General features: G+C 38.6%; 1 protein-coding gene across 3 annotated transcripts in view; it reads right to left on the bottom strand.

Annotated features, from left to right (window-relative positions):
• Positions 1 to 4406: 4406 nt before the first annotated feature.
• Positions 4407 to 25202, bottom strand: part of VSNL1 (visinin like 1) — a 111631-nt gene continuing 90835 nt past the window's right edge. For 2 of the 3 annotated variants that reach the window (XM_039369322.1, XM_039369320.1), the window contains exons 3-4: positions 7627 to 7842; positions 4407 to 5839 (exon numbers count right to left, since the gene is read on the bottom strand). In XM_039369322.1, coding sequence (XP_039225256.1) covers positions 5642 to 5839; positions 7627 to 7842 — 414 coding nt within the window. In that variant the 3' untranslated portion in view covers positions 4407 to 5641. The remainder of the gene's footprint in view (positions 5840 to 7626; positions 7843 to 25202) is intronic. The other variant, XM_039369321.1, reaches the window with a different exon arrangement.

Below are 25202 nucleotides of genomic sequence, written 5' to 3'. Positions count from 1 at the left end.
GATGCAGTATTCCAAGTATGGCCTTACCAAGGCATTGTAAAGTGGTATTAATACTTCACGTGATCTTGATTCTATCCCTCTGTTAATGCAGCCCAGCACTGTGTTGGCCTTTTTGGCAGCTGCAGCACACTGCTGGCTCATATTTAAATGATTGTCCACTAGACACAAGAACAAAATTCAGGTGCTTGACAATCCACCCATCCTTACGACTGACCTCAGGGATGCTGCAATGACCCCTCTTCCACCTATCTTCCCCTATCCCGCTCTGTGGATTTCTGCAGGCCTTGGGGTCATGTGGTTGCCAGTTGCCACCTTTGCCAAGTGGCTTCCAAACAGTCAACGGGAGCAACCGGATTTGCCTCATGACTGCATGATTCACCTAACGATTTGCTTAACAAGCACGGCAAAAAAAAGGTTGCAAAATCAGGTATGGCTCACTTAGCAACTGCTTGCTTAGCAACAGGAATTCTGATCCCAATTAGGGGTCGTTAAGTCGGACTACCTGTATACTGAAGGCTCTCTTAGGCACTCCTGCTTGAGTTTGACTTCAGATTCTGCAGTTTTATCCCCACTGCATTTTAAATATTTCTATAATATTTAAAGCCGTATTTATTTTTTTACCTTTAGTGAGCTCTCTTCGGTGCTCTGGATTTGCATGGATAATCTTGAGATGAAGCAGCCAAATTTGTCTCCTCTCCTCTTCTGTTATGTGCTCTGAGTATATTGTAAAAGTGGAGAGTGACAATTCTATCCAGTCAGCTATAAATTGAAAATAAAATCATCTCTGTCCCTTCTGGCGATGTAGCTATAACTCTGAATGGCCTCCTATGCCCCTTAGGACGAGTGGGAAGTTAAATAGTATTCCTCAGCCCCTCCAATAAATTAACTTGAAACCACATATTATTTGTAGATTTATTTATTTTTTATTCCAGGCAAGGAGAGGGAGTGGGGAGGTTCATCAGTGAACTATTAAGTTCACTTTTATAATTGATTGTGAAATGTTTTATAAGGAGAGCGTGTAGAATTTAAATAGTCATTCTTATTTACCCATTTTGGAATATAGTGGACGTACAGAATTTTATCCAGTAGTTTTAGACTGGTTAAGAATCCAGACAAGAGAGAAATACAGTTAAGAAATCTAATAATACTGGATTAGATTTCTGCCTGTTCTGTGTGAAGTTACTGGTGATCTAAAACACAAGATTTGCAGTTAGGGAACAAGTTTCAATCCAGATCTGCAGTTTTACAAGATTGATTTGAGCTGCTTCTGAAGAAGTCCATTTGACCTAAACTTCACCCTTTCCTAGAGAATCCAGACTTGCTCTTATCACTTACCACCTCCAAGTTAGATTATCATCATATATACTATGGAAAGTATCTTTCAGATGCTGAGGTCATTTAGACTGGTCTAGCTTTTGGCTGTATGAGTTCAAATGAGAGCGATCTATCAAGATGCATATTGCCTCACAGGTATCAATATCACCTGGAGGTGTCAGGACTTGAACCGCCAAGGTCTTTGAACTGAGCACCTTGGATTTCACAGGAAGCCACTGAACCATTTTTAGATGCCTGTGTCCACTTGACTATGATTCTTTTGGCCTGATGTTTAGGACAATAAATGACATTTTCAATGTTGTCATTTACATGCATTTTAACATGGCAGGAATTTCAGGAAGATGCTTTTCAATTAGATGTGCTTAGCATATGCTTCCACACTTTTGTTGAAACAGCTCATATTTTCAGGGACAAAGCTAGTAAACTATAAGGTGGATTTCTTTGCATCAATTGTGTTAGATTTGCATTCCACTGTGATACTCGTACAGTAGTGATTGCTACTCAGCTTTTCTTATTAAAGCAACGGTGACAATAGGAAATCCATTAAGAGCCATATTTAGGAAACTAGCTTTGCATTCTTTGCCAATGTTTTCCTTTAACCTGTTTCCAAGATTTTGCTACTTGGCGTATCTTGGAAAAACAAACCGGGAATCTGGCTGTGAGCTCCTAAATATATTTTTTCTCAGAAAAGAAAACCTTGTGAACAATAGTAATTACAGGATCAACAGTTCAGTTGAACTGACTTCCGGTTCTGGTTCGCGGCGATTCTAGTCGTGCAGAGAGACTTGTCTTCTCGGTGGCTAGTCTTCCCCCCTTATACGGGTCGAAAGTTGCCCTGGAGGGTGCGACTTCCGTCGAACAGGTTTCGGCTCGGCTGCGGAGGAGCGGCAGCTCCTCCAGCTGCCCGGGCGATCTCTGAGGGCCGATGGAGAAGAAGATCGGCCACCAAGTCAAGAACATCTAAGCTGTAAGAACCCCCGTGGTGAATCCGGGTGAGATTTTTCTTTGTTACTCTCACTACTTGACTTTGTTTTTTTGCCTGTAAGAGCCTTGTTGGAATTATTTCCCTGGCTAGAGAAAGCAGCTTTTATATTTTTGGGAAAGAAGGCATTTTACAAAATTAAAATTTACTTTTATACAGAAAACTCTCTCCTTTTTGGTTCTGCTAAGATTTGTACTATCACCTGGTGTTGGAAGATTATTTCTTCTTTCACACTATACTTTTAAAGATAGAAACAAAGCAATGCTGTCTGGAAAAGACTATTTCTTAACTTACTGAGGACATCTAGTGGGGAAAACCTAATATTGCATCTTCTGGTTACTTTTTTGAAGTTAAACCAGACCTGACCTTCAAATCATTTTTGGAAAAAGATAAGCTGAGCTGTGGGAATTGTGGGGGTGGATATAGACTAACTCTTACCAAATACAGCCTCCACAAACAAACAAACAAAAAACTATTACTAACTACTATCAAAATGGAGAATTTGCATTCACAATTAAACTATAAGCTTATACTGGAAAAGATACATGAGGCCACTACAGAAATTTGTGCCATATTGAAAGAATCTACTTCAGAATTAAGATCCAGAAATTTCACTTCAAACAGTCAAACGGATAACCAGACTAAACCTGACTATTTTACAAACTAAATTATATTAGAAGAGGAATTAATTGAGATAAAAGAGGAGCTTATTTTACCCTACAAACCTTTCATCTGTAACTTTGAGGAACAGAAGAAGCAAAGATTGAGATTTGAAATTACAAAGCAACAATATTTTAAGGAGGAGAAAAATAAACGCCTGATGCAGAGGATGGGACTTTTATTTCTTCAAAGGCCATTCCAAGCAACAAAAATAGACTCACTGATAGAAAGGGAAGCGTGTTTATGGAAACCTGCCTGGTACTGGAAAAAACCTAGAATTAGACTTAAAAGAGAAATCTAAAACTGTGTAATGGATTAGTTGGCAATACTGGATTTATGGATTGTTTTAAGGATTAAGATTCAGAGTTAGAAGCAATTAAATATATATATATATATATATATATATATTTGTGATTATTAGAATAGATATTTTAAACAGATTAAGAATGTATTGGATTGTACTTATGTAGCGTTTGGGAAATATATGAAAATTATTATGTACTGGAATTGAAAAAATGATGACTGTTTAGATTGGGATGCTTTTAATAATTTACAGAATGTTTTAAATTACTAGGATGATATTACTAGACATGATAAGGCATGATTACTAGACATGATAAGGCATGATAAGTAATTGGAGAAAATTTGAATTTTGTTTAATGAATTTGAATGAATTAAGGTTTAATATTATCTTGTTATATTTAAAGAGATGGATTGACTTTGGGATTACATATATATAGGGCTGATCAATATTTTATTGCTATTAGGATATCTATAGTGTAGTGGAAGAAGAAATAAATGAGATTGGTGATAAAATGAGGGATGTGAGAGATTAAGAATTAGAATTGATAATTTCTTGTTTTAAATTTAAACTGTTGTAATTGTAACTGATAAAGCTATAATACAGGTTTAATAGTGATAGAAATTTAAAATAGAAATGGAATATTTAAATGTATCATGTTAATTGAGGGGAATAGAGAAGGGATAGTGAAATTTATTGAGTTGTGTTGTTTATGTATATTTTTACTTTTGAATGTTTGACCACCCAACCACCACAGTGGGTCCTGAGTACTTTTTCTTAAGAATTTTAAAAAAAACAATAAAATGTGTTAAAAAAAATAGTTCAGCTGAACTGGTGTGCTTTGATTTTTTTTGAGATTTAATGTTTTTTTATACTTCCACAATCCTTCTTCTGGGATCAAATGCCTTTCAACTCAGGCTTTCAGATGCCTTCTTTAGAAACCATTCTAGAAATTAAAACTAGAACAATATAGCACCTTTTGCTGGAGCTCAAGTGTTTTGATTGTTCCTAGAATGTGCAATACAAGAACGAGACCCAGAGAATCAACTGACTTTCATTGTAGTTTTAGGAATTACAAAAGGCTGACGTTAGCCCTTTGCAGTAGACCAGACTACAAAACCAAAGTTATGAATGCTAAAACTACTTTTATTATATGGTTACAGTAACAGAATCTTGTAAGTCCAAATACCTTTCCCCGCCCTCCCTCTCTTTTTCTTGGTGATAACTAGGGAGAGTCAAGTCTGAGACATTTTCTCAAATTACATTTCTGTTTTGGACTTAAATTTCTTTTATCTGACTATTGCCTTGGTTGCAGCTCTTCCTTCTGTTCCTCAGGGTTATTCCTCCTGTCCATTAAACCTGCAAAGGAAAATGGGTTGGAGCTGAGTTCTGTAAACATCAGGGTGAAGTCCCCATACATACATGGAAACTCCACTGAGAAAATATTTGGCTATCGAATAGCGTTTATCATCTATTTAATTCCAGCGCTAGCAGCAAGGTACCTGTGTAAAAAGAAACACATGAGAAGTCAAAGGTTATAAATTTATTTGGGGAAGTTGATCTCAACCTTTTTGGAAGCTTATGAGAATTTCAAGCAGAAATTAATACACTCCCAACAAAACAGTTTTAACTTCCAGTAGAACAACATTGAAAATATGTTTTTTTCCTCTACTTCTCTATTTGTTTATTTGTTTAGCCTTCACTGATTGGAACACCTTAGTGGGGTTAGCTTTTTTAAAGCTTTATCCTTCATTCCTCTGACATGAGCCTTTGTCTCTTTTTTCCCAAATGAAGGATGCAAATGAGGTAAGAATTAAGGCAAACCTAAAAGTCATGCAAATGAAAATACATTTATATCCACTGACAGTACAAGCACATGGCTGGATCAGACTCCTAAAGCTGCCCTCAGTCTGTCCACTACGGCTATATAGCAGAAGGGTGACATACTTGCTAATGAACAGTTACACTACCATGGGGCGGGGGTTTCAATGTCACTAACATTATCCAGTTTAAGAAGACATATAACTAGCATCAGTAAAACTTGAACAATAAATAGTATAGTTCACTGCAGCCTGGTATCGCTGCGTAGGCATCAGAGGAAAAAGGACTTATGAAATGACATTGCACACTTCACATTGTGGCATAATTTTGTTTTATAATAGATATTTTTTTAAAATTCTTTAGCAATTGACATTCTCATGCACACAAGTGTTTCAAACACAAGAAGCAAGTCCATTGATAGATAGTCCAAGCAATTTGTTGTTTTGTGTATGTGTGTGTGTGTGTGTGTGTTGTATAGATAGCTGCAAACTGAATGGAACATTTAAACTTCTGTGCAGTCCATGAAAGCATTTTATACATGCTCATTTCTGAATGTCACATTGCAGGAGTAATACGATGGAAGGGTCACTCTTGGCAGCTTCTTTGAATTCATCCAACGTAATCTGGTCGTCTTTGTTCTTATCCATTTTGCTGAAAATCTTGTCTACTCGTTGCTCCGGTGTGAGGCCATCTTCGTTCATCTTCATCATTATTACAGTGCCCACCATTTTATAAATGGCCTTGAGAGAGAGAGAGAGAGAGAGAGAGAGAGAGAGAGAGAGAGAGAGAGAGAGAGAGAGAGAGAGAGAGAGAGTGAGAGAAAAAGAGGAATTTCATGAGATCCGGCAAAATTACTTGATTGGTTGAAACTACCACAGACCGATGCTGTAGTTCTTTAGAGAGTCAGCTGAGTTCAGTAGGGCTTATTCCCTGGGTAGCGAATATTGGATTGCACTTTAAGCGTCAACTCTGTCACCTGGCCTGATTTAAGCACAATAGTTAAATGTAGATCAAACAGAATGTTGAACATACGCGATCAGCGATGGCACAATACACTGCAAAAGTCTAAGTTACACCAAGAGGTTATGCTTTCTGATTTATTTATTTATTTATTTTGAAAACCTGATGCATTGCTTCCTTAAATGAGGGAGAACTTCATGCCAGCATTTTGTAAACAGAATGGGTCTGTGTACAATTGGGACGTTCACCTATATTTACTTTTTGTTTTTTGTTTTTTTTACCAGGCAGCCTTGTGGGGCTGAATCTTGTCAAAAAGAAGCAATCCCTCAATAATGGGAATGGAGGGCAGACTCTGTCACCACATCAACAGTGTCACCATCAGAGTGAAAGACATTCTTTCACCTCTCTGTGAGAAAATTAAATGATCCACTCAAGGACACTGCTGTATTGAGGCTTAAGATTTAGAGCTGGGGTAAGGAACCTGGCCCCCCTCCTACTCATTCATGCATAAAGACCTAATATTGCCACTGCTGTCTACTTACTAATGAAAAAAGGTCCGTGTTTTCCCCCCACCCCCTTTCAGCTGACATGTCAATTCAGGCAATCCTCGGTTAATGACAGTAACTGGGACCAGATATTCAATTACTAAGCAATACAGTCATAAAATGCAATATCACAAGACCATACCACTCAATGGTGACCAGCCCAGATTCCTTGTTGCTGGTGTTAAGCAAGGATCGTGAGTTGTTAAGTAGCTAATACCGGCGGAGGGGTGGGGTAATGCAAGGGTGACTGCTGTGGTGTAGCACAGCCAAACTTTGCTTGTCGGAAGCTGGCAGAGATCACATGACTGTGTGATGCTGCAACCACTGTAGGCATGAGACAGTTATCAGGTTCCCAGATCACAATCGTGTGACTTCGGGGTGCTGGATGGAACTTGGAGGACCAGTCTTAAGTGCCACTCATTAATCACCACTGTAACTTTGAAAGGTCGCTGAATAAGTTATCATCAAAAGGGCTACCTGTAACGATGTCTAGGCTCATTGCGTAATTTCGCATTGTGTTGCAATTTGATGGGAAGCTGTGCAATTTTTGCATTACGCATGATTATCTGCGAAGAAGGTTTGGAACTCAATCTTAACTTTATCTTTTATAACAGGGTTTTTCAGAACAACATATCTCATATAATCATTGTCCACAAAACTTTGATTTCCTCAGTGTGGCTCTCCAAATATTGGGAGGCTATAATATCTAGTAGCTACAGCCAGCATGGCCCATGGTGAAGGATATTGAGAGATGCAATTTCACAGAATTCATAGATGTACCATGTACCCTATGGCACAGATTTAATTGTCAGCCATCACACTGACAAACCTCCTGCTTACATAGTCCCAGATTTTTATAGAGCCATCCATTTTATTTCACCACTGGCATATTTCTGCAATTTTTAATCATAAAACCCTCAAGGTGATCAAACATCTCCCTCCCCCCCAAAAAATCACCAAAGCAAAATATTTTGTTTCTTGCTCACATTAGAAAGCGATGGGATACACGGAAGCTGGCTTACCTCTATAATTTCCAGCATCTCCACCCTGGTGATTTTCCCATCTCCATCTAAGTCGTACATATTGAAGGCCCAGTTTAATTTCTGTTCAAAGCTACCCCTGGAAGTGATGGAGAGGGCGCAGATGAACTCTCTGAAGTCAATGGTGCCATCGCCATTCTTATCAAAGGTTCTGAAAGCATGTTGGGCAAACTTGGAGGCATCTCCATAGGGGAAAAACTACAACGTTAAACAGAGAGAAAAATATTAGCAGACCACATAAACCTTCGCTTTTCCTTTTTGTATCCAATTTAAGAGTGTATTTTAAGACTGAACTCTGAGCACCTTGACCTGACAGAAATATTTGGCTCCCTTAGTATTCCTGTCTTTTGCACATTTGACATCATCATCACCCAACTGACATTTATAAAATTATATTCAAGTCCAAGACTCTAGCCTTCGATCCCTTTGAAGATGACATCTGGACTTGAATTCTTCCAAGGGGCTGCAAAATTTATAATATTGTAAATCAAACTAGATTAGCTATTTCCAGTTGCTGTCAAGACTGTGCCAGGAAACCCGAGACATATTGGCCTTCAGGGCTTTCCTTTCTTCGTTCGTTTCTTGCTTTAGCTATGAATTCTAATAACCATGAAAATTGTCCATTTATTAAAGAAGACAAAGTGCATCTTTATGACCTTCCATAGCATTGAATTTCATGGATGCCTCTGTATCATTAACCGAAGAATGAGCACATGCAGAGTTACTTTGGGGGGGGGGTAATTTCAGCTTATCCAGGAACAATTTCCCATTCTACTACATTTTTAATATCAGGAGCAACTGACGTCTTTGATATTATCCGCTTGATATTTATGGAAAGTATTGCTTTTAAAATTTAACCAGAATTTCTGTTGCTAAGCATGATGGCTGATAGGTGAGTTGTGCCATTTTTACGAACATTTTTGCCAGGGTTAAAGGAATCACATGGTTCTTAAGTGAATTCAGCTCTCCTCACTGACTTGGCTTATCAGAAGCTGACTGGGAAGCTGACCACATGACCCAGATGGATGGATGGATAGATAGATAGATATAGATAGATAAATAGATAGATAGATAAATAGATATAGATATAGATAGATATAGATGTAGATATAGAGATAGATAGATAGATATAGAGATAGATAGATAGATAGATAGATAGATAGATAGATGATAGATAGATAGATAGATAGATAGATAGATAGATAGATAGATAGATAGATTAAGGTGACCAACTGTCCTCCTTTAGGAAGGACAGTCCTCCTTTTGTAAGTTCTGTCCTCCCTCAAAAAGTGTCCTCCTTCATGTCTTCCTTTTCGATATTTGAAGACTAATCTGCAGGGCTTTTTTTTTTCCTCATAGAACGCTCAGAACGGCATTCCGGCACCTTTTTTTGATGGTTTTTTTTTTCAACTTTTGCATGAGCTGTGCTACTCCCGCTATTGGCTTTCAAAAGCCAATAGGAATTGCTGCTGAGCGTGCCAAAACACCTGGCTGGCAAATTTTGCACATGCAAGTTGTCTGTATTATCGTTGCAATGAATAAAATGTTTCTTTTATTTATGATATTTTTTCTTCAATTTATTTGTGTCCTCCTTTTCATTGTAAAAAAGTTGGTCACCTTAAGATAGATGGATATTGATATATAGAGATAGATAGATATAGATACACACACACATATACATACATATACACAGATGACAATCATAAATATGAGAACCAGTTGTAAGTCACTTTTTTCAGCACTGTCATAACTTTGAACAGTCGCTAGATGAATGGCTGTTCTGACAGAGAGCTCTGTTCTGCGAAGCCATCTAGAAGCCTAAGGGAAAGGAGGCCCATAAATCCACATATTCATCTAAAGAAAAATGGATGAACTTTCTTCTACTCAGGGAGCCGATCGGAACAGCATGTCACAAAGAAACAAGGGCAAAGTTGTATTGCTGAGGAGTCGGAATTGAGAGAAAAAAGTGTATTTCAGATTCACGTGGGACTCTTATTTCCACCAAAAGACGCCTTCTTTCTGGCTGACAATGAGAAGCCAACGCTTTACTTCTTGCTGAGATGTGAAAACAGCAGGACGAGTCCTGAGTTATTTTAACATCTCATTCCTGACTCGGTCGACATGCTGCAATAGTTTCAGATATGAAAGTTTTCTTCTCAGCTTTTAACAGAAAACTAAAGCTTTGAAATACAGTGAAACACCATGGAAACAGCTGCATGTAGTTCTACATTTTTCCTAACTTTGGTGTGCTGGATCTTTAAATGGAAGAAAACTAAGACATTGGGTTTTGTTTTGTTTTTTTCTCTTTTAGCCGTCTCAACAATTTCCCAGTTTGTGAATCCCTGAAAAGGGTAAGTCACAGCCTGTCTGCTCTCCCAGTCATAAAAGAGGCCAGAAGAGACTCCCTTCTTAATAATAAAAAAGTAAGAAAAGTAAAAATTTCTGGGTTGATTTTAAATAGCTATCTATAGCCAATTAGCCAAAAGAAAGCCCAGCTTATTAAAAGCAATTAGCAACTGCATACAGATTAAAAAAAAACTTTATTTCAATTGAAATTATAAAGTGAGGAAAACAGACAGGAAACCCTTGACTCTCAAGCTATGTTGTAATGAAAAGCTTGCCCTTCAGTGATACAGCTAGTCCTCGAGTTACGACAACAATTGAGCCCAAAATTAATTTGCTAAGTGAAACATTTCTTAAGTGAGTTTTGCCTCATTTTACCATTTTTCCTACCACAGTTGTTAAGTGAATCATTGCATTTGTTAAGTTAGTAACACGGCTGTTAAGTGAATCTGGCTTCGCCATTGACTTCGCTTGTCAGAAGGTCACAAAATTTGAACACGTGGCCCCAGGACACTTCAACCATCATAAATATGAGCCGGTTGCTAAGCATCTGAATTTTGATCATGTGACCATTGGGAGGCTGCAGTAGTAAGTGTGAAAAACGGTCGTTGGTCACTTTTTTCAGTGCCTTCGCAACTTTGAACAGTCATAAATGAACTGTTGTAAGTCGAGGACTACCTGTAATTGGCATTAAAAAAAAAAAGGGCAACCTCTTTTCCTAATGTTAATTGCCAGCAAAGGAACAGTATTTATGAGGGGGTTGCATCTGAGAGAATAAAATGCTTCCTCCTCCAATTTCTGCACTCTCTGATTCCAATAGAAATTATTCAAGGGAGTTCTGCTTGCATTCTAGCAGTGAGGAAATGAAAAGACAAAATCATGTGAGGAGAAAAAAGCTGTTTTTTGTTTTGTTTTTTTAAAAAAAACTGCTTTTAAATTTCATATTCAAACTCATCTTTTTAAATCACGGTCTGAAATCCACAGGAAAATGATAATACAAATGTTTTCTTTGCATTGGTTTTTTCTGTCAGCCCAGAGACGTCTTTTAAAAGGTATCATTTCAGAATGATTTAGAGGTGCTTTTAGGACAGAGAGGCTGTTTTTTCAGCCTACAGACATTCATATCAGGTTCTCAACCCCTAAGGACTGCCTTTGAAAGTGACTTTGCACATTGACATGGACATCACAAGAACTCCCCCCCCCTTTTCTTCCTCTTGGTGACTCAAAAAGGCCACACCACCACAGTGATACAAACAACGTAGCACCAGAGGCTTAAGGCAGGATCACCCCAATTTCCTTAGGAAGCTTTCAAAAGCGCCAAAATCGGCAGTATGAAAATGTAGTTTGGCTGCTGTGTGATTTATTTGGCGTTGTGTTGTTTTGTGCTGCAGCAGAAGTTAAATGCCGCGAGACTACAGAATGCCACGAGACTACAGAAAACTCAAGAAATAAGCAATCAATCAATTTTTTTTAAAAAAATCAGTAATTTGTAACTAGCAAAATCCTTCAGGAGATGGGAAAATTCCTTTAGTCAGCAGGAGGCTTTTGATGTGGCAGAGATTTCCTGCTGTTTGAGAGAGACGATAATCTACCTTTAATGTGTTTTGCAGTCTTCTAGGTGTCCCTCATGGAGAGAGGATTCCTTGGGAAATGAGAAGGGGCTGCCCTACGTTGAAAAGGAAGGAGGAAACTCAACCAATATATAGTCTCCTGCCCTTTTTCTCCCAGTGTGAGCTGTTCTTCCAGCTGAATAAAATTCAGGATTCATCCCAATGGCACTAATGCTTACAGTACTACAGTGATCAAATGTCTATCAGTGGTTGGAATATAAAGAGAGCTGTAATCACTTCAACTTCTTGCAGGGGAGAGCATTTCTGAAGGAATTATGTAAAAAAATCTGCTGTCTCTGCAAAGAGCTGTAAAAGGAAAGTATCCTGGAACAAAATGTGGTCTATACTGGGCCACTTTGGAACAAGGAAACAACCATGTTAAAATCTTCTGAAGATTTTTCTCTGGGGTGGTGTGTTGCTCTCTTGTCGTTGTTATTAATTGTGAAGTCCTGTCCGACCCATCGCGACCCCATGGACAACGTTCCTCCAGGTCTTCCTGTCCTCTACCATCTTCTGGAGTCCATTTAAGTTCACACCTACTGCTTCAGTGACTCCATCCAGCCATCTCATTCTCTGACGTCCCCTTCTTCTATTGCCCTCAATCTTTCCCAGCATTAGGCCTCCAATGAGTCCTTCCTTCTCATTAAATGGCCAAAGTATTTGAGTTTCAACTTCAGGATCTGGCCTTCTAAAGAGCAGTCGGGGTTGATCTCTTCTAGGACTGAGCAGTTTGAACACAAGGGACTCGCAGGAGTCTTCTCCAGCACCATAGTTCAAAAGCTCTCTTAGCTTTGGATTATTCTTGAATTATAACAATAATCACCCATGTAGACTTCCGGTGGATCTGCGTGCGCGATGGCGGCTACTTTGTAGCCGTCCTCCTGGGTAAGTGTTTGAATCGCTATGAACAGCGGACATCAGCTGTTCAGCGGTTCAAAAACCCCCTCCCGGGCAAAGGGGGGGGGTAGAGAGTTGTCTGAATAGTGGTAGAGCCTCTTATGCTCCCCCAAAGTTTTTTTTGGGGGGGGGGGGCGAAAGGAGTGCTCCCACGGAGTTCAGACTGTCTCCGTTTCCCAGCGGCTTTTGTCCCTAGGGACAAAACAAGCCGCTGCAACCACCTCCGCGATTAAAGTTAACTGGTGAGTTTTTTTTAGAAGCGGACAGAGCTGAGTAGAGGATTTAGTTTTTGCTTTCTTTGATTGTATTTGGATCTTAAGTCTAAAGATTTAATTTTCTTTTATATTCCCTCTTTTTATTTTTTATTTTTTTTCCCTTTGTTGAAAGGGAAAGTAAAATGGCGATCGGCAAGCCTCTCGGTGTTTTTTTTTTCGGAAGGTAGAATGGTGACCGGCAGGCTTCTTGGGGTTTCTTTTTTCCCTTTCTCTTTTTCCTTTTTTTTTGTTTTTCTTAATGATTGGAATGGAGTGTTAGTATTATTATTTTTGTTTAATTTTTTGGTTTCTTGTATTTTTTGTATTTTTAAAAAATGGAATGGATTTTTTCTATTTAATTATTTTTTTCTTCTTTCTCTTTTTTCTTTTTTTTTGAACTCCTTTTTCTCTATTATAATGATCTCCTTTTGAAGGATATTTTTTTTTTGATTTTATGGAGTTAATTTCTTTTTTTTCCTTTGCTTAATTTTTGCAATTTCCAAGAAGGACTAAAGATTTTTTTAAGATGGCTCCAAAGCGTCCAGTAATCCCTACAGCTCCTAAAGTGGCTTCTTCTTCGGTGTTATTATCAGCGCAACAACCTAAATTAACAGCTTCACCTTCTTCCTTGGCACAGTCAACAATGGTGAAGGATTTGCAAGATATGATGGGAGACATTGTACTTCAAATTAGGGGAGAAATGAAAGAGATTTTAGAGGAAAACAATAAGACTTTGAGGCAAGAGATAGTTTTGGCTTTAAAAGGTGTTGCCTCTGTTCTTGAAAAGTTGAATTCTCGTGTAGAAGAGGTAGTGGGAAAAGTGGAATTGATGGAGGGAAAATTTGAAAGTATGGAAAAAGAGATGAAAAATTTTCAAGATGAAATTCTTATGCTTCAATATAAACAAATGGAATATGCCTTAAGAATCAGAGGTTTGGGTGAGTCTGTGCAAGGAGATCTGAGAGAGATGGTTGCAAAGGACTTTGCTGTGATTTTGAATAGAGAAAAAGAGGAAATACTTAGTGAAATGGAACAGACATTTAGAGTTAACTCTGTGGTGGCAGTGCAAAAGAATTTACCAAGAGATGTGGTAATTTACTTTGGGAAAAGATCTCTGCGCAATGAAATTATACAAGCTTTTTATAAGAAAAAAAAATAATCACCCATGTAATTATTACTACCATGTTAAAAAAAAGGCAGGGTTTTGATTATGAGGTAGCAGATTCTCACCTTGCGTTTCTTGACTCCCTCCTGGGGATTACCCTGATGGATATTACACGTTGAATAGGTGAAGCTACCATCAGCATTGACTTTTTCTGCTCATTAACTGAATAAACATTACTTACTCATTGATATTCCTAGGCTTTTTTTTGTTTTGTTTTGTTTTTGCCAGCCACTAGTTAGTAAGAAAAGGTAGCTCAAGCCAGGAGCAGGCCTTCTGTAATTCTTAAATATTGTTGCAATACCAACTGATATCACTCTGGATGCATGGCTGTCATGTAAACTGCTTGAAATCCAACTGAATGGTATACATTTTTAAATAAACAAATGCATCTGTAGTACCACAATATCTGGAGTAACCAAAATTCCACAGTTCTGGCTTAGAGTATCAGTCAATATTGACGAGACTCAGATTTGGCTCTGAAGCTCCCTTTATATCATTTGTCTATCCATTTAATGTCTATCTCTCTGCCTATCTATAGGCATCTCTATGTCTATCTCTCTATCATCTCTCTCTCTCTCTCTCCTATTTATCTATCATCATCTATTTATATCTATTGTCTGTCTATCTATCTATCTATCTATCTATCTATCTATCTATCTATCTATCTATCTATCTATCTATCTATCTAATCTATCTAATCTATCTATATTATTTATTATCTATCTATCCACCCATCCTCTATCTGTCAGTTGCAACTACCCAGATTAAACCCTTCACTGGATTGTTTAGAATAGGGCCATATAAAATATTCTGAGTGTCACGGAGAGAAGTGCAGTATAAAACAAACAGGGAAACTAAATCTGTTAGGAATTGGTCTCCTTTGGCTTGTACAGAGGAGGGGAGGGCCTTCTCCAAGGCATTCATTTCCACCACCTTCTGCATCATCTAAAAAGAAATTCTGAATTCCCCCACTGGGGATTCAAACTACATGGAAAATAGTTCAGTGTACAATGTACAGTGTGCATAGGAGGGGGGCAGAAGGAGGTTAGAACAGAATCTCCCACTCTTCTCTACATGCCTCCTGACAAATGGTTTTAAAACTGCAGGGGGGGGAACCCATCACAAGGGAGTTGTGATGTGGGGCATCTGTTATTCTGAGTATCAGACATGATGAAAACAAAGGTATAAGATTAGTGCAAGGTGCTTGCATGTTCATACACACACTTGCCTCAGCCCTTGTTTTTCTACACATATAGAATTCCATCTCTGAACTGAATATAATTGCCAAGTCCTTAAGTCAATCAAGCCCAGTTGGAGTTCTTTTTCTGTGGTTGCCTCACAAAGGAAGGTAAAGCAGGACCCATGGCAAGCTTGTGCTCCTTAGTTTAAGCATCAAATTGTGCTGTAGGATGGAGGCTCCCACAAGGCTCTTGGAAAGCTAAAAAAGACAGTTTCTCCCATTAGAAAAACACCATTATAAAGCTTGGAACCGGCTTGTCTTAGCAGAACTGTCTTTCTAGGATTCTTGGGTTCAAGAGTCTCTTTCTATCCATTAAAGAAGATGTTTCTTTTACCTACCCCTCCTCTCCAAAGCCCCCATCTCAGCGGAGAGTGACAAGTGCTTGCCTATTTATGACTTCTCTGTACATGGCTGGTGTCGGATGTAATTGCGGCTTTAAATAAAGTTCTAACCTGCAGGAATAAATCTCTTGATTCACACTGATGGGGAATTAGTTATTAACCAGCAGGAAATGAATTGATTTTGAATTACAGTGTTCTCTAATTAGATCTGAACAATGAGAAGTTAAAGGCAGTCACAGCACAGTGCCACAGGCTGGCATATTGGCAATCTTGCCCTTATGCAATGCTAACCACAGCCCCACTGGGCCTTATTGCTGGAACAATTACTCTGACGTGACGTCAACTGGGGAGGCGGGTAATTCCACGGAACTTGACAATTGATTTTCCTCCAACACAAGACTCTATACACTGAACGTCTTTGTTAAAAAATTATACAGAAGCCTATCAGAGAAGTAAATAGATTAGGATCCTAGGTTCACGCCACAAGAACAGAGGCCAAGCAAGCATCTAATCCAATGATTAGGGTTACTACTAAACCCTATTTGCTTCATGACAGATATTCAGAAATAAAGATGAGGAATTTGCTGCCTTTCCCAAGTCACTAAACTTTACCTCTCAGCCTCCCGCTGCACCATCTACCTGACTGCTGTCACTGTGAGATGTGGTTTGGCAACATCTACTGCGCTACGAATTCTCCACCTCTAAAGTCATGTTAAACGTGGAAAGTAACTCTCCAAGAATACCGTGAGTTCCTATTTTCCTCCTGCTTGCTAGTGGCTATCCTTTTACCTGGAAATAACTGAGACTATTTTTCTGGAGTTTTCTTTGTTTTTGAATAATGTATTGATTAGGGGAGGTATTTTTGTTTGAATTAATTGTCTGCAAGGACAGAGGGAAGATCCACTGCCAAGCCAACTATCAGATAAATGAGGCTTCAGCCCAGATCAAGAAGTGGTTCAGAAATAGTCTTATTGTATATAATATTAATGTTTTAATCTTGAGAGAGGAACTGCTCGGGCATTTCCCCTGGACCGCATCAAGAGGGAAGAGAAGAAGGTGAGAAGTAAGTAGGAAGGTTGAGGTGAAGGAGGAGAGGGGGTGAGTGAAGAAAAAGAGGGAAAGAAGTAAGTTGGTTTGAGGTGGGATGCGGTTTGGGGGGAAATGGGCGGGCAAGACCGAATGTGGTGTATATCAATTTGTTTTATTTTTTATCTGAAGTATTTGTAAGATTGTTATGTATTGTAAAGTTGAAAATAAAAATTTTTACAAAAAAAAAAAAGAAGAAGTGGTTCAGAAAGTCCTGCTCTCAATTCACATGAAAATAAAACTACTTTTATTAGAATAGCTATAAAGTAGTAAAGAAATCCTGTAACTCTGAAACTGCTTTCCTCTCTAGGTTCTCTTACTCACAAATGATGTGATATTGGACACTCACCCTTTGATAGCATACTCAGAGGAAGTCCCAAGACTGCCTAAGAAAAAAGGAGGGGGTTCCGGAGCCACAAATTGCCTACAACCATTTAAAGCCTAAATACTTAATAATGTTAGTGGGGAAGAGTTTTGGGAGAAGAGAATCTCTGTGTGCACTTCATGCTTATACCTAACTCAACTGAGGCTCATTAGCTTCAGGGTTATTAATAATGCTAATGTTGCTGTATCTCTCTCTAGCACAGTGGTTCTCAACCTTTTTAATGCCGCGACCCCCAACCGGTCGTAAGTCGAGGACTACTCAACCGGTCGTAAGTCGAGGACTACTCAACCGGTCGTAAGTCGAGGACTACTCAACTGGTGCAGCATCGTTTGCAGAATGGGACTTTTGGCGGGCTCAGCAGGCCAGAGACAGCCTGAACAATTCCTATTGGCTTTTGAAAGCAATAGAATTAGACTCTATTCAAGAGAGATTATTCTATTGGCTTTCAAAAGCCAATAGAATAAAAGGGAGTGGCACAGCTAAGGAAAAGGGGAAAAAAATGGCGGACTGCGTTGTTTGGCGACCCCCGTGAAATGGTCGTTCGACCCCAAATGGGGTCCCGACCCACAGGTTGAGAACCACTGCTCTAGCACTTGAATTTGTTTCCTGGTGTCCCTGCCTGGAACAGCACACTTTGCTTTAAAGTGAAGCAAACCTAAACAACATACAGGACATAGTGTGTTTTAACACCTGCAATGGCAGATCATGAAAAGTTCACCTGATTATATGTAAAAGTGCAATACTGTTGCTGATGGGGTGGAAGAAAGGATGAATGGAAAGAAGGAAAGAAGACATTTTATACTTTTTGGGGTTTTTTTTAAAAAAGATGAACATCTAAAATTTCTTGACAAATTTTTCTCCCCTCTGCATCTGTGGATGAAGGATGTCAATTCAATACTTATTCTTTCTATAAATAGTTGCACTCTTCTAAAATGGCATGGTGGAACCTTTTACCTGCCATTTTTATTCTGAGGCCTACTGTATCAATCATATTTGGGCAACTCTGCCTAAGTTGCCCATTAGTGGATTGATCCTCTCTTGTCTAGACAATCTGCACTTCAATACTTATTTATCCGGGTATAAGCTATGCTGAATTTCACTGGAACTTACTTCCATAAAGAGAAATGCAAGATTGGAGTGTTGTTTGAAAATAATATGCATTCTTCCCATCCTAAATAAATAGATCAGATTATATTTTCAGGCCGCATAAATCCTGTTTCCCTCCACTGTTTCATTTCTAGAAGCCTCAAGCTTACATAGAATATTTACATCTTGTCGAGGAGAAATGTATTCATTCTATTTATAGATACCACAAAGCACAGATCAAGAGAGGCCTCAAAATTATTGTTTTCATAAACAATCCTTCTGGCAGGCGCTAGAAAATACCCTAAATTGATGTAAGCTGCTCAACCACCTAATCACTGTGTTTTTATTAGGGATGCTACTGATGCTTAAGAAAGAAATACTAGATTAATGCTAATCTCACATCAGTTTGCAACTTTCAATTTACAGTGAAAATGGACACCAAAAAGAGTAAAGTCAAGATTCTCTGGGTGTGGATAAAAAGATAACATGCACAGGGAAGTATCTGGATTAAAGAGAAAGGAATCCACAAAAATCTTATAAAAAATTTCAGATTTGTATATACTAGCTCGCAAAATAGAATTTCAATTATGCATCAATTTATTTTTTTCTTCTCTAAAAGTGGATTAGGATTATTTATTAGTTGTTATAGCAGCGTACAGTAAATCCCTAGAAGAGACTTGATTTTTTTTATGAGCCCTCCCTGAATGGCAGCTGAGATAGACTTTTTGAAAAGCAGCCCACAACTCAAGTTTGAAGAATATAAGGTTTACAGGTTCTATTCGGTTTTTTAACCAGTTTCACCAGCTAGACTCTGATGTAAGAAAATCCATACAGAATAAAGATATATTAAAACAGCAAACAGAATATTTTCTAACTTATCCCAAAGGCTACTCTGAGAAATAGAAGAGGATTTTTACACACAAGGATTGGGTGCTGTATCTCTGTTCTAATGTAGGAATACATATTATTTTGTTGTTGCTATCATTAAATACTTTCAAATAATCTTTAAAAATGATAGTCTTCTTGGTCCAAAAAAGTCCTTATCCATAGAAGAACTATCCAAATGCACTCAGTGAAGATAATACAAAAAGCAGAATGCCACCCAACATCACAAATTTATAGTATTTGACAATCTAGGGATGCACTTCCAGTTTGTCAACAAGGGGATCACTGGTCACAAATGGCAAAGGGAAAGGGAGGCAAGAAAAATGTTTACTTGGTGCCCTGGGAAAACAAAAACACCACTCTGTTTTTCTTGCTTTGCTTTCCATCTATTGGTTTGGAAGCAAGTCTATCAAGAGCAACCTCCACGTTTCTCAAGCATTCTCCCATTCAGCATGTAGGATTGAGCTGCATCTCTTAGGGTCCCTTCCTTAATTGCAAGGCTGCCCTGATCGAATAGCAATAGCACTTAGATTTTCACAGTGGTTTTACAGCCCTCTCTAAGCAGTTTATAGAGTCAGCATATTTTCCCCAACAATCTGGATCCTCATCTTACCAACCTTGGAAGGATGGATGGCTGAGTCAACCTTGAGCCGGTGAGAATTGAACTGGCGAACTTCTGGCAGGCGGTAGTCAGCAGAAGTAGCCTGCCCTATTGCATTCTAACCACTGCGCCACCATTGCTCTATGCTGGGAATTCCTTAGCAACCTCTGGAGAGTGACACAAGTTTCTCATGAAAAATACAGCATAGCAAGTCCAGATTTCCCACTGTATCTAACAGAGAGGTCTTTTACCTGCATTCAATATTACTGCAGTTCAACTGCTTTTATTAGAGGGACATCTTTATTTTAAGGCTGTTGCACTATCTCCTTCCATTATGAGTTAATAGCATTGAGTGACAACAGCAAACATCAGGTCAATATGAACAGAAGAATCTCGTATTCCTGCAATGATCTCCAGGCAATAGTTGCTGCTGCTGCCACTTCTTTGTCTCCCTAGGGCAGGGGTAGGCAACTTCGGCTCTTTTATGACTCATGGACTTCAACTCCCAGAATTCCTGAGCCAGCCATGCTGAGGGAAAAGGGAGAGGTTTCTAAGCTGAGCCATGCTGACTCAGGAATTCTGGGAGTTGAAGTCCATGAGTCATAAAAGAGCCGAGGTTGCCTACCCCTGCCCTGGGGCCTAGGCAGAGAGATTATGTCTAAAATTACTCTCGGCGTTTCCTTCTATTCATTGCATCCTCTGAGGACCCTCTAAGAAATATATTCCTTTAATAAGGAAAGGAAACCTGGTGTTATTGCTCTGTTCTTGGGCAAATGATTATCAACCTGTCCTGCAGTAGGTGCCTTTTAAAACAGTAAAAGAGAGCCATTTCTCTTGATTTCAAGCTTCTCTTTCTCCAGGTGTAGTACTATAAATGCAGCAAAATTTACACCTCACCTAAGCTAGCTTATTCAGTTGCTATTCCACACAGGGCCTTGAGTTCTTCCCTATAAACATGCAAATACATATGTACAGTAAGTCACTTTGAGCAATCCTTTAGTTGGAAAAAGTAGGTAATCATTCTCTTTAAACAGATAAGCAGATGACAATGAGAATTGTCAACAGTATGATTCAATACCTGTCTGCTCAGACATTGGTGCTACTGTACTGTGTTTAATGCAAGTAGACAAAGAACGGCAGCCTACAGGCATAAATTATTCATTCCCTATGTCCTTCCATCTTAGTCAATAAAACTCATTGTACATTTTCCAGCCCTATGATGTAATGAACGATTACCTCTACTTCAAGCTATTATTTCGGTACTGTTAGGGTCCTTAATGTAGCAAATGTAGCCATGGTAATCCATACTTTTGCTCCAAATAGCTTGCATTAAAAGAGATACTGTATACGTGAAAGGTTTTGTATGGCATATATTAATCAAGGCTATCCATTGTGAGAAAGATCAGGAAGATCATTCCTAAGAGATTTCTGGATAAAATTAACTAAGTATTCAGGACTAATAGTTCCTATGAATGTTGCATACCAGCAATACAGAAGCAAGATTCTCCTAAGCTTAAAAGTATCCCAGTTTTTAAAGAAGGTTTCTTGAAATCCACTTGAAAGCTTCAGCTGGTCCAGAATATAGCAGCACGACCAATATGCTCTCATGATGTCAACATAGCATAACAACATAATAACATACTATGAAAGTTGCCCTAGTTCCCAGAATTCTTCTAGGTGCAAGGCAAGGTGATAGTCCTTATCAATAAAACCCTCCAAGGTATGGCGCCAGGTTATTTATGGGACCACCTATCCCCCATGGCATCTACCCTGTGGAATGAGGTTCCCCTTGATTTCCATGGGACTTCCACCCTGATGGCATTCCATAAAGCACTGAAGTCCTGGCTATTCTCCTAGATCTTGGATTAAGGTGGACAGGCCCCATATTTTGTTTACATTCTTGTATAAAGAAACTAGATCCCCTCCTTTGTTCATTGTGCATTATGTTTTTATGGTTTATTATTCTGTGGACCACCCCAAAACAGTTGGAGTTGGGCACTGCCTAAACTGAATTAATTAAATAAAAATTATAAGAATGAATCTATTACAGAGTTTTAAACTTCAACATTCCATAAAGGTTACCAGCATAGCAGTCTTGGTCATGGATTACGAAATCTGAAGTTCAACCCATTTAGAAGACTTCAAATAGGTGAAAAGGAATTTACATTTGTATTTATTTATTTGGAAAATGCATATAGCCCACCTCTCTGATATATGCGGTGGCCTACGCCAGTATTTCATAAGACAAAAATAAATATAAATCCAGAAAATCTCCCCTAAAACGTCATACTTCCCACCACAGCACCACAACATCTTGATTCTACATTTGTTGGGCTCATATCCATCCTAGCTCTATTTATTTGTTTTATTTTAAAAGTATTTCTTTTTCAGTATCAAAAAATACTTGTCTGTTAAGCTACCTGAAGCTAAAGCAGAGAAGATCCACTACAGAAGAAGAAACTAAGTGCGTATATTAAAATGGTAATGAAATGAAAACAAAAATATCACCTTCCAAATAAGTGGAATGCCAAATAAAATACATACATTTAATACAATTTCCAGGCAGTAAGTTTCTCTAAATGTGTCATTTCACACGGATTGTATCACCATCAAAACATCTTTTCTGAATAAATTTACATAAAAGAGTCATGGCTCTTCAATAGCTTCAAGGATTTATAAGAGAAGTTAAGGATGTTGAGAAAATATCAGTATTACAAAAACAGCAGAAAATAGATGAAAGTTCATGGATAAGCAGGGAAATGATGGAACCAGTATACTCCCAGAATTCTCTAGCCAGTACGAGAGTTGAAATTCACACATCTTAAAGCTGCCAAGTTTGAAAAGCACTGCTCCAAAGTATAGATATTACTCACATGGAAGCTGTTAAAAAGACATTAAAAGCAAATGGGAGTATTTCAAATGTCTAAAAAATAAGGTGTCTGAATCTGTACGTCTGAAATATGAAATATTTATTTATTTAGTGTGCCAGCGATTCATTATAAACCATGAGAGTATGACATTCTGAAATAAGTCTGTTCTTTAAAATAAAGAAATCACTGGAAACTATTCCAAAGTAAACCTACAGGAGTAGACTCTCAGTCACAAATGATAAATTGATCCTCTTCAAAATAGTTGTAATGTTATAGCTGTAATGACTTTCATGTGAATCTGAGCATAAAATACATTTTTTTCTGTCAAGAGACTTAAAACTGTAAATAAAATCAACACTACTCAGATGTTGAGTTATATACCGTAGTTGTACAATTCTATATATGCTTATTAGAAATAAACTGACTTAGTACAATGGAAGTTTCTCCAATATGAGGAACTACATTGTACAGGATTGCTGCCTTAGACCTTTAGATGCTAGCAACACTTGATAGCTAATAGATGGATTGATAAAATTTTTCACTGACTACAACCTGTTTCCTTACATGCAAAGCAATGTAGCTCAAAGGCAGCCATCTTAACTAAGTGCTATTCAGACCTGTTAAATTATAACCTCACTATGGGATCCTTGGTGCTCTCTGAGCTTGGTGGTTTTCTTGCAGACGTTTCATTATCAAACTAGATAACATCATCAGTGCACTGATGAAGTTACCTAGTTTGATAATGAAATGTCTGCACGAAAACCACCATGCCCAGAGAGCACTAAGGACCCCACAGTTCAATCCTGAGCTACAAATATTATCTTCCATGAAAATCTTACTATTCCTCACAAGTCCATCCAACAGCTCTGAAGAGCACAAGGCTGGGGGGAAAAAAAGATCTAACACAATCTTTCTCAAGCTTTTTTTCTCTCAGACCCCTTTTCCATTTTTAAAAATTATGAAGAACCCTAAAAGAGCTTTTCGTTGTATGGCTTAAATTTATCCATATTTAACATATTAAAAATCAAAATGGATGCATTTGCTGCCACTACTGCTTCTCATGATTTTTTTTTGACGGATTTTCATATTGTATTATTTTTCAACATAAGAGTGCCAAATAATTTTGATTTCATGGACCCCTGAGATGGTCTTGGGGAATTCCCAGGATATTTTAAAAAACACTAATCTAAGGAATGAAATGGTCTAATCTTGAGTTTTGATATCATGGATAGGCAACTGTGGTAGATAAAATTATGTTTCTTGTACCTGGCCTGATCTCCCAGCCTGCAATGTATTCTCCTCAGCCATCCTTTTACAATGTCAAGCACATCAATACTTTAACACCGTGCCAGGTTTCATAGCAATTTATAATCAGCTGCCATCTGTAAGGTTTCCTAGGTACAGAATTTTGATTGCTGCCAAAGAGGGAAATTGAGGAAGAAGTGATATTTTTGTATTGTGAGCTCACATGAGAGACTGAAGTAAACAACTTAACCTTCAGGCAGAAAGAAAGCAAATGCATGGTTCACTTCCCTAGCTAAATGAAGGGAACGAGGCACCAATAAATAAATAAATAAATGAAGAGCTTTTGAACTAGCCTGTCACAGATACAGGTAGTCCTTAACTTACGACTACAATAGGGAAATCTAAGGTGCGTGGTCATCAAGTGAGGCATCTCATGACCCTATCTGATTTTTGTGACCTTTTTTTGCTAAGATTGTTAAGCAAATCATCCACCGTTGTTAAGCGAGGCATCATGTGATTGTGACTCGTGATCTCCTGCTGGCTTCTCCATTGACTTTGTTTATTGGAACCTGACTGGGAAGGTTGCAAATGACAATCACGTGACAATGCTGCAACCCTTGTGTGAACCAGTTACCAAGAGCCAAGATCATGATCTGGAGTTGCTTTGACAATCTTAAAGGAGTCCCTTTTTTCAGCACCTTTGTAACTCTGAACTTTGAATGGCCGCCAACAACAACAACAACAATAATAAAGTTGGAAGGGACCTTGCAGGTCATCGAGTCCAACCCCCCTGCTCAGGCAGGAAACCCTATATCATTTCGGACAAGTGACTGTCTAGTCTCTTCTTAAAAACTTCCAGTGTTGGAGCATTCACCGCTTCTGGAGGCAGGTTGTTCCATTGGTTAATTGTTCTGTCAGGAAGTTTCTCCTTAGTTCCAGGTTGCTTCTCTCCTTGATCATTTTCCATCCATTGGTTCTTGTCCTGCCTTCAGGCGCCTTGGAGAATAGCTTGACTCCCTCTTCTTTGTGGCAGTCCCTGAGATATTGGAACACTGCTATCATGTCCCGCCTCGTCCTTCTCTTCATTAAACTAGACATATCCAATTCCAGCAACCGTTCCTTATATGTTTTAGTCTCCAGTCCCCTAATCATCTTTGTTGCTCTTCTCTGTACTCTTTCTAGAGTAATAGTAATAGTAATAGTAGTAAAGTTGGAAGGGACCTTGGAGGTCATCTAGTCCAACCCCCTGCTCAGGCAGGAAACCTTACACCATTTCGGACAAATGGCTGTCCAGTCTCAGCATCTTTTTTACATCGTGGTGACCAAAACTTGATGCAGTATTCCAAGTGTGGCCTTACCAAGGCATTGTAAAGTGGTATTAATACTTCACGTGATCTTGATTCTATCCCTCTGTTAATGTAGCCCAGCACTGTGTTGGCTTTTTTGGCAGCTGCAGCATACTGCTGGCTCATATCTAAGTGATTGCCCACTAGGACTCTGAGATCCCTCTCACAGTTACTACTATTGAGCAAGGTACCCCCTATACTATA

The sequence above is a fragment of the Crotalus tigris genome, unplaced genomic scaffold (assembly GCF_016545835.1).
Source record: "Crotalus tigris isolate CLP2741 ecotype Arizona unplaced genomic scaffold, ASM1654583v1 scf7180000021046.533783, whole genome shotgun sequence".
NCBI lineage: Eukaryota > Metazoa > Chordata > Lepidosauria > Squamata > Viperidae > Crotalus > Crotalus tigris.
Note: the sequence above shows the minus strand (reverse complement) of the source record. Positions and strands in the feature narration are given on the sequence as shown.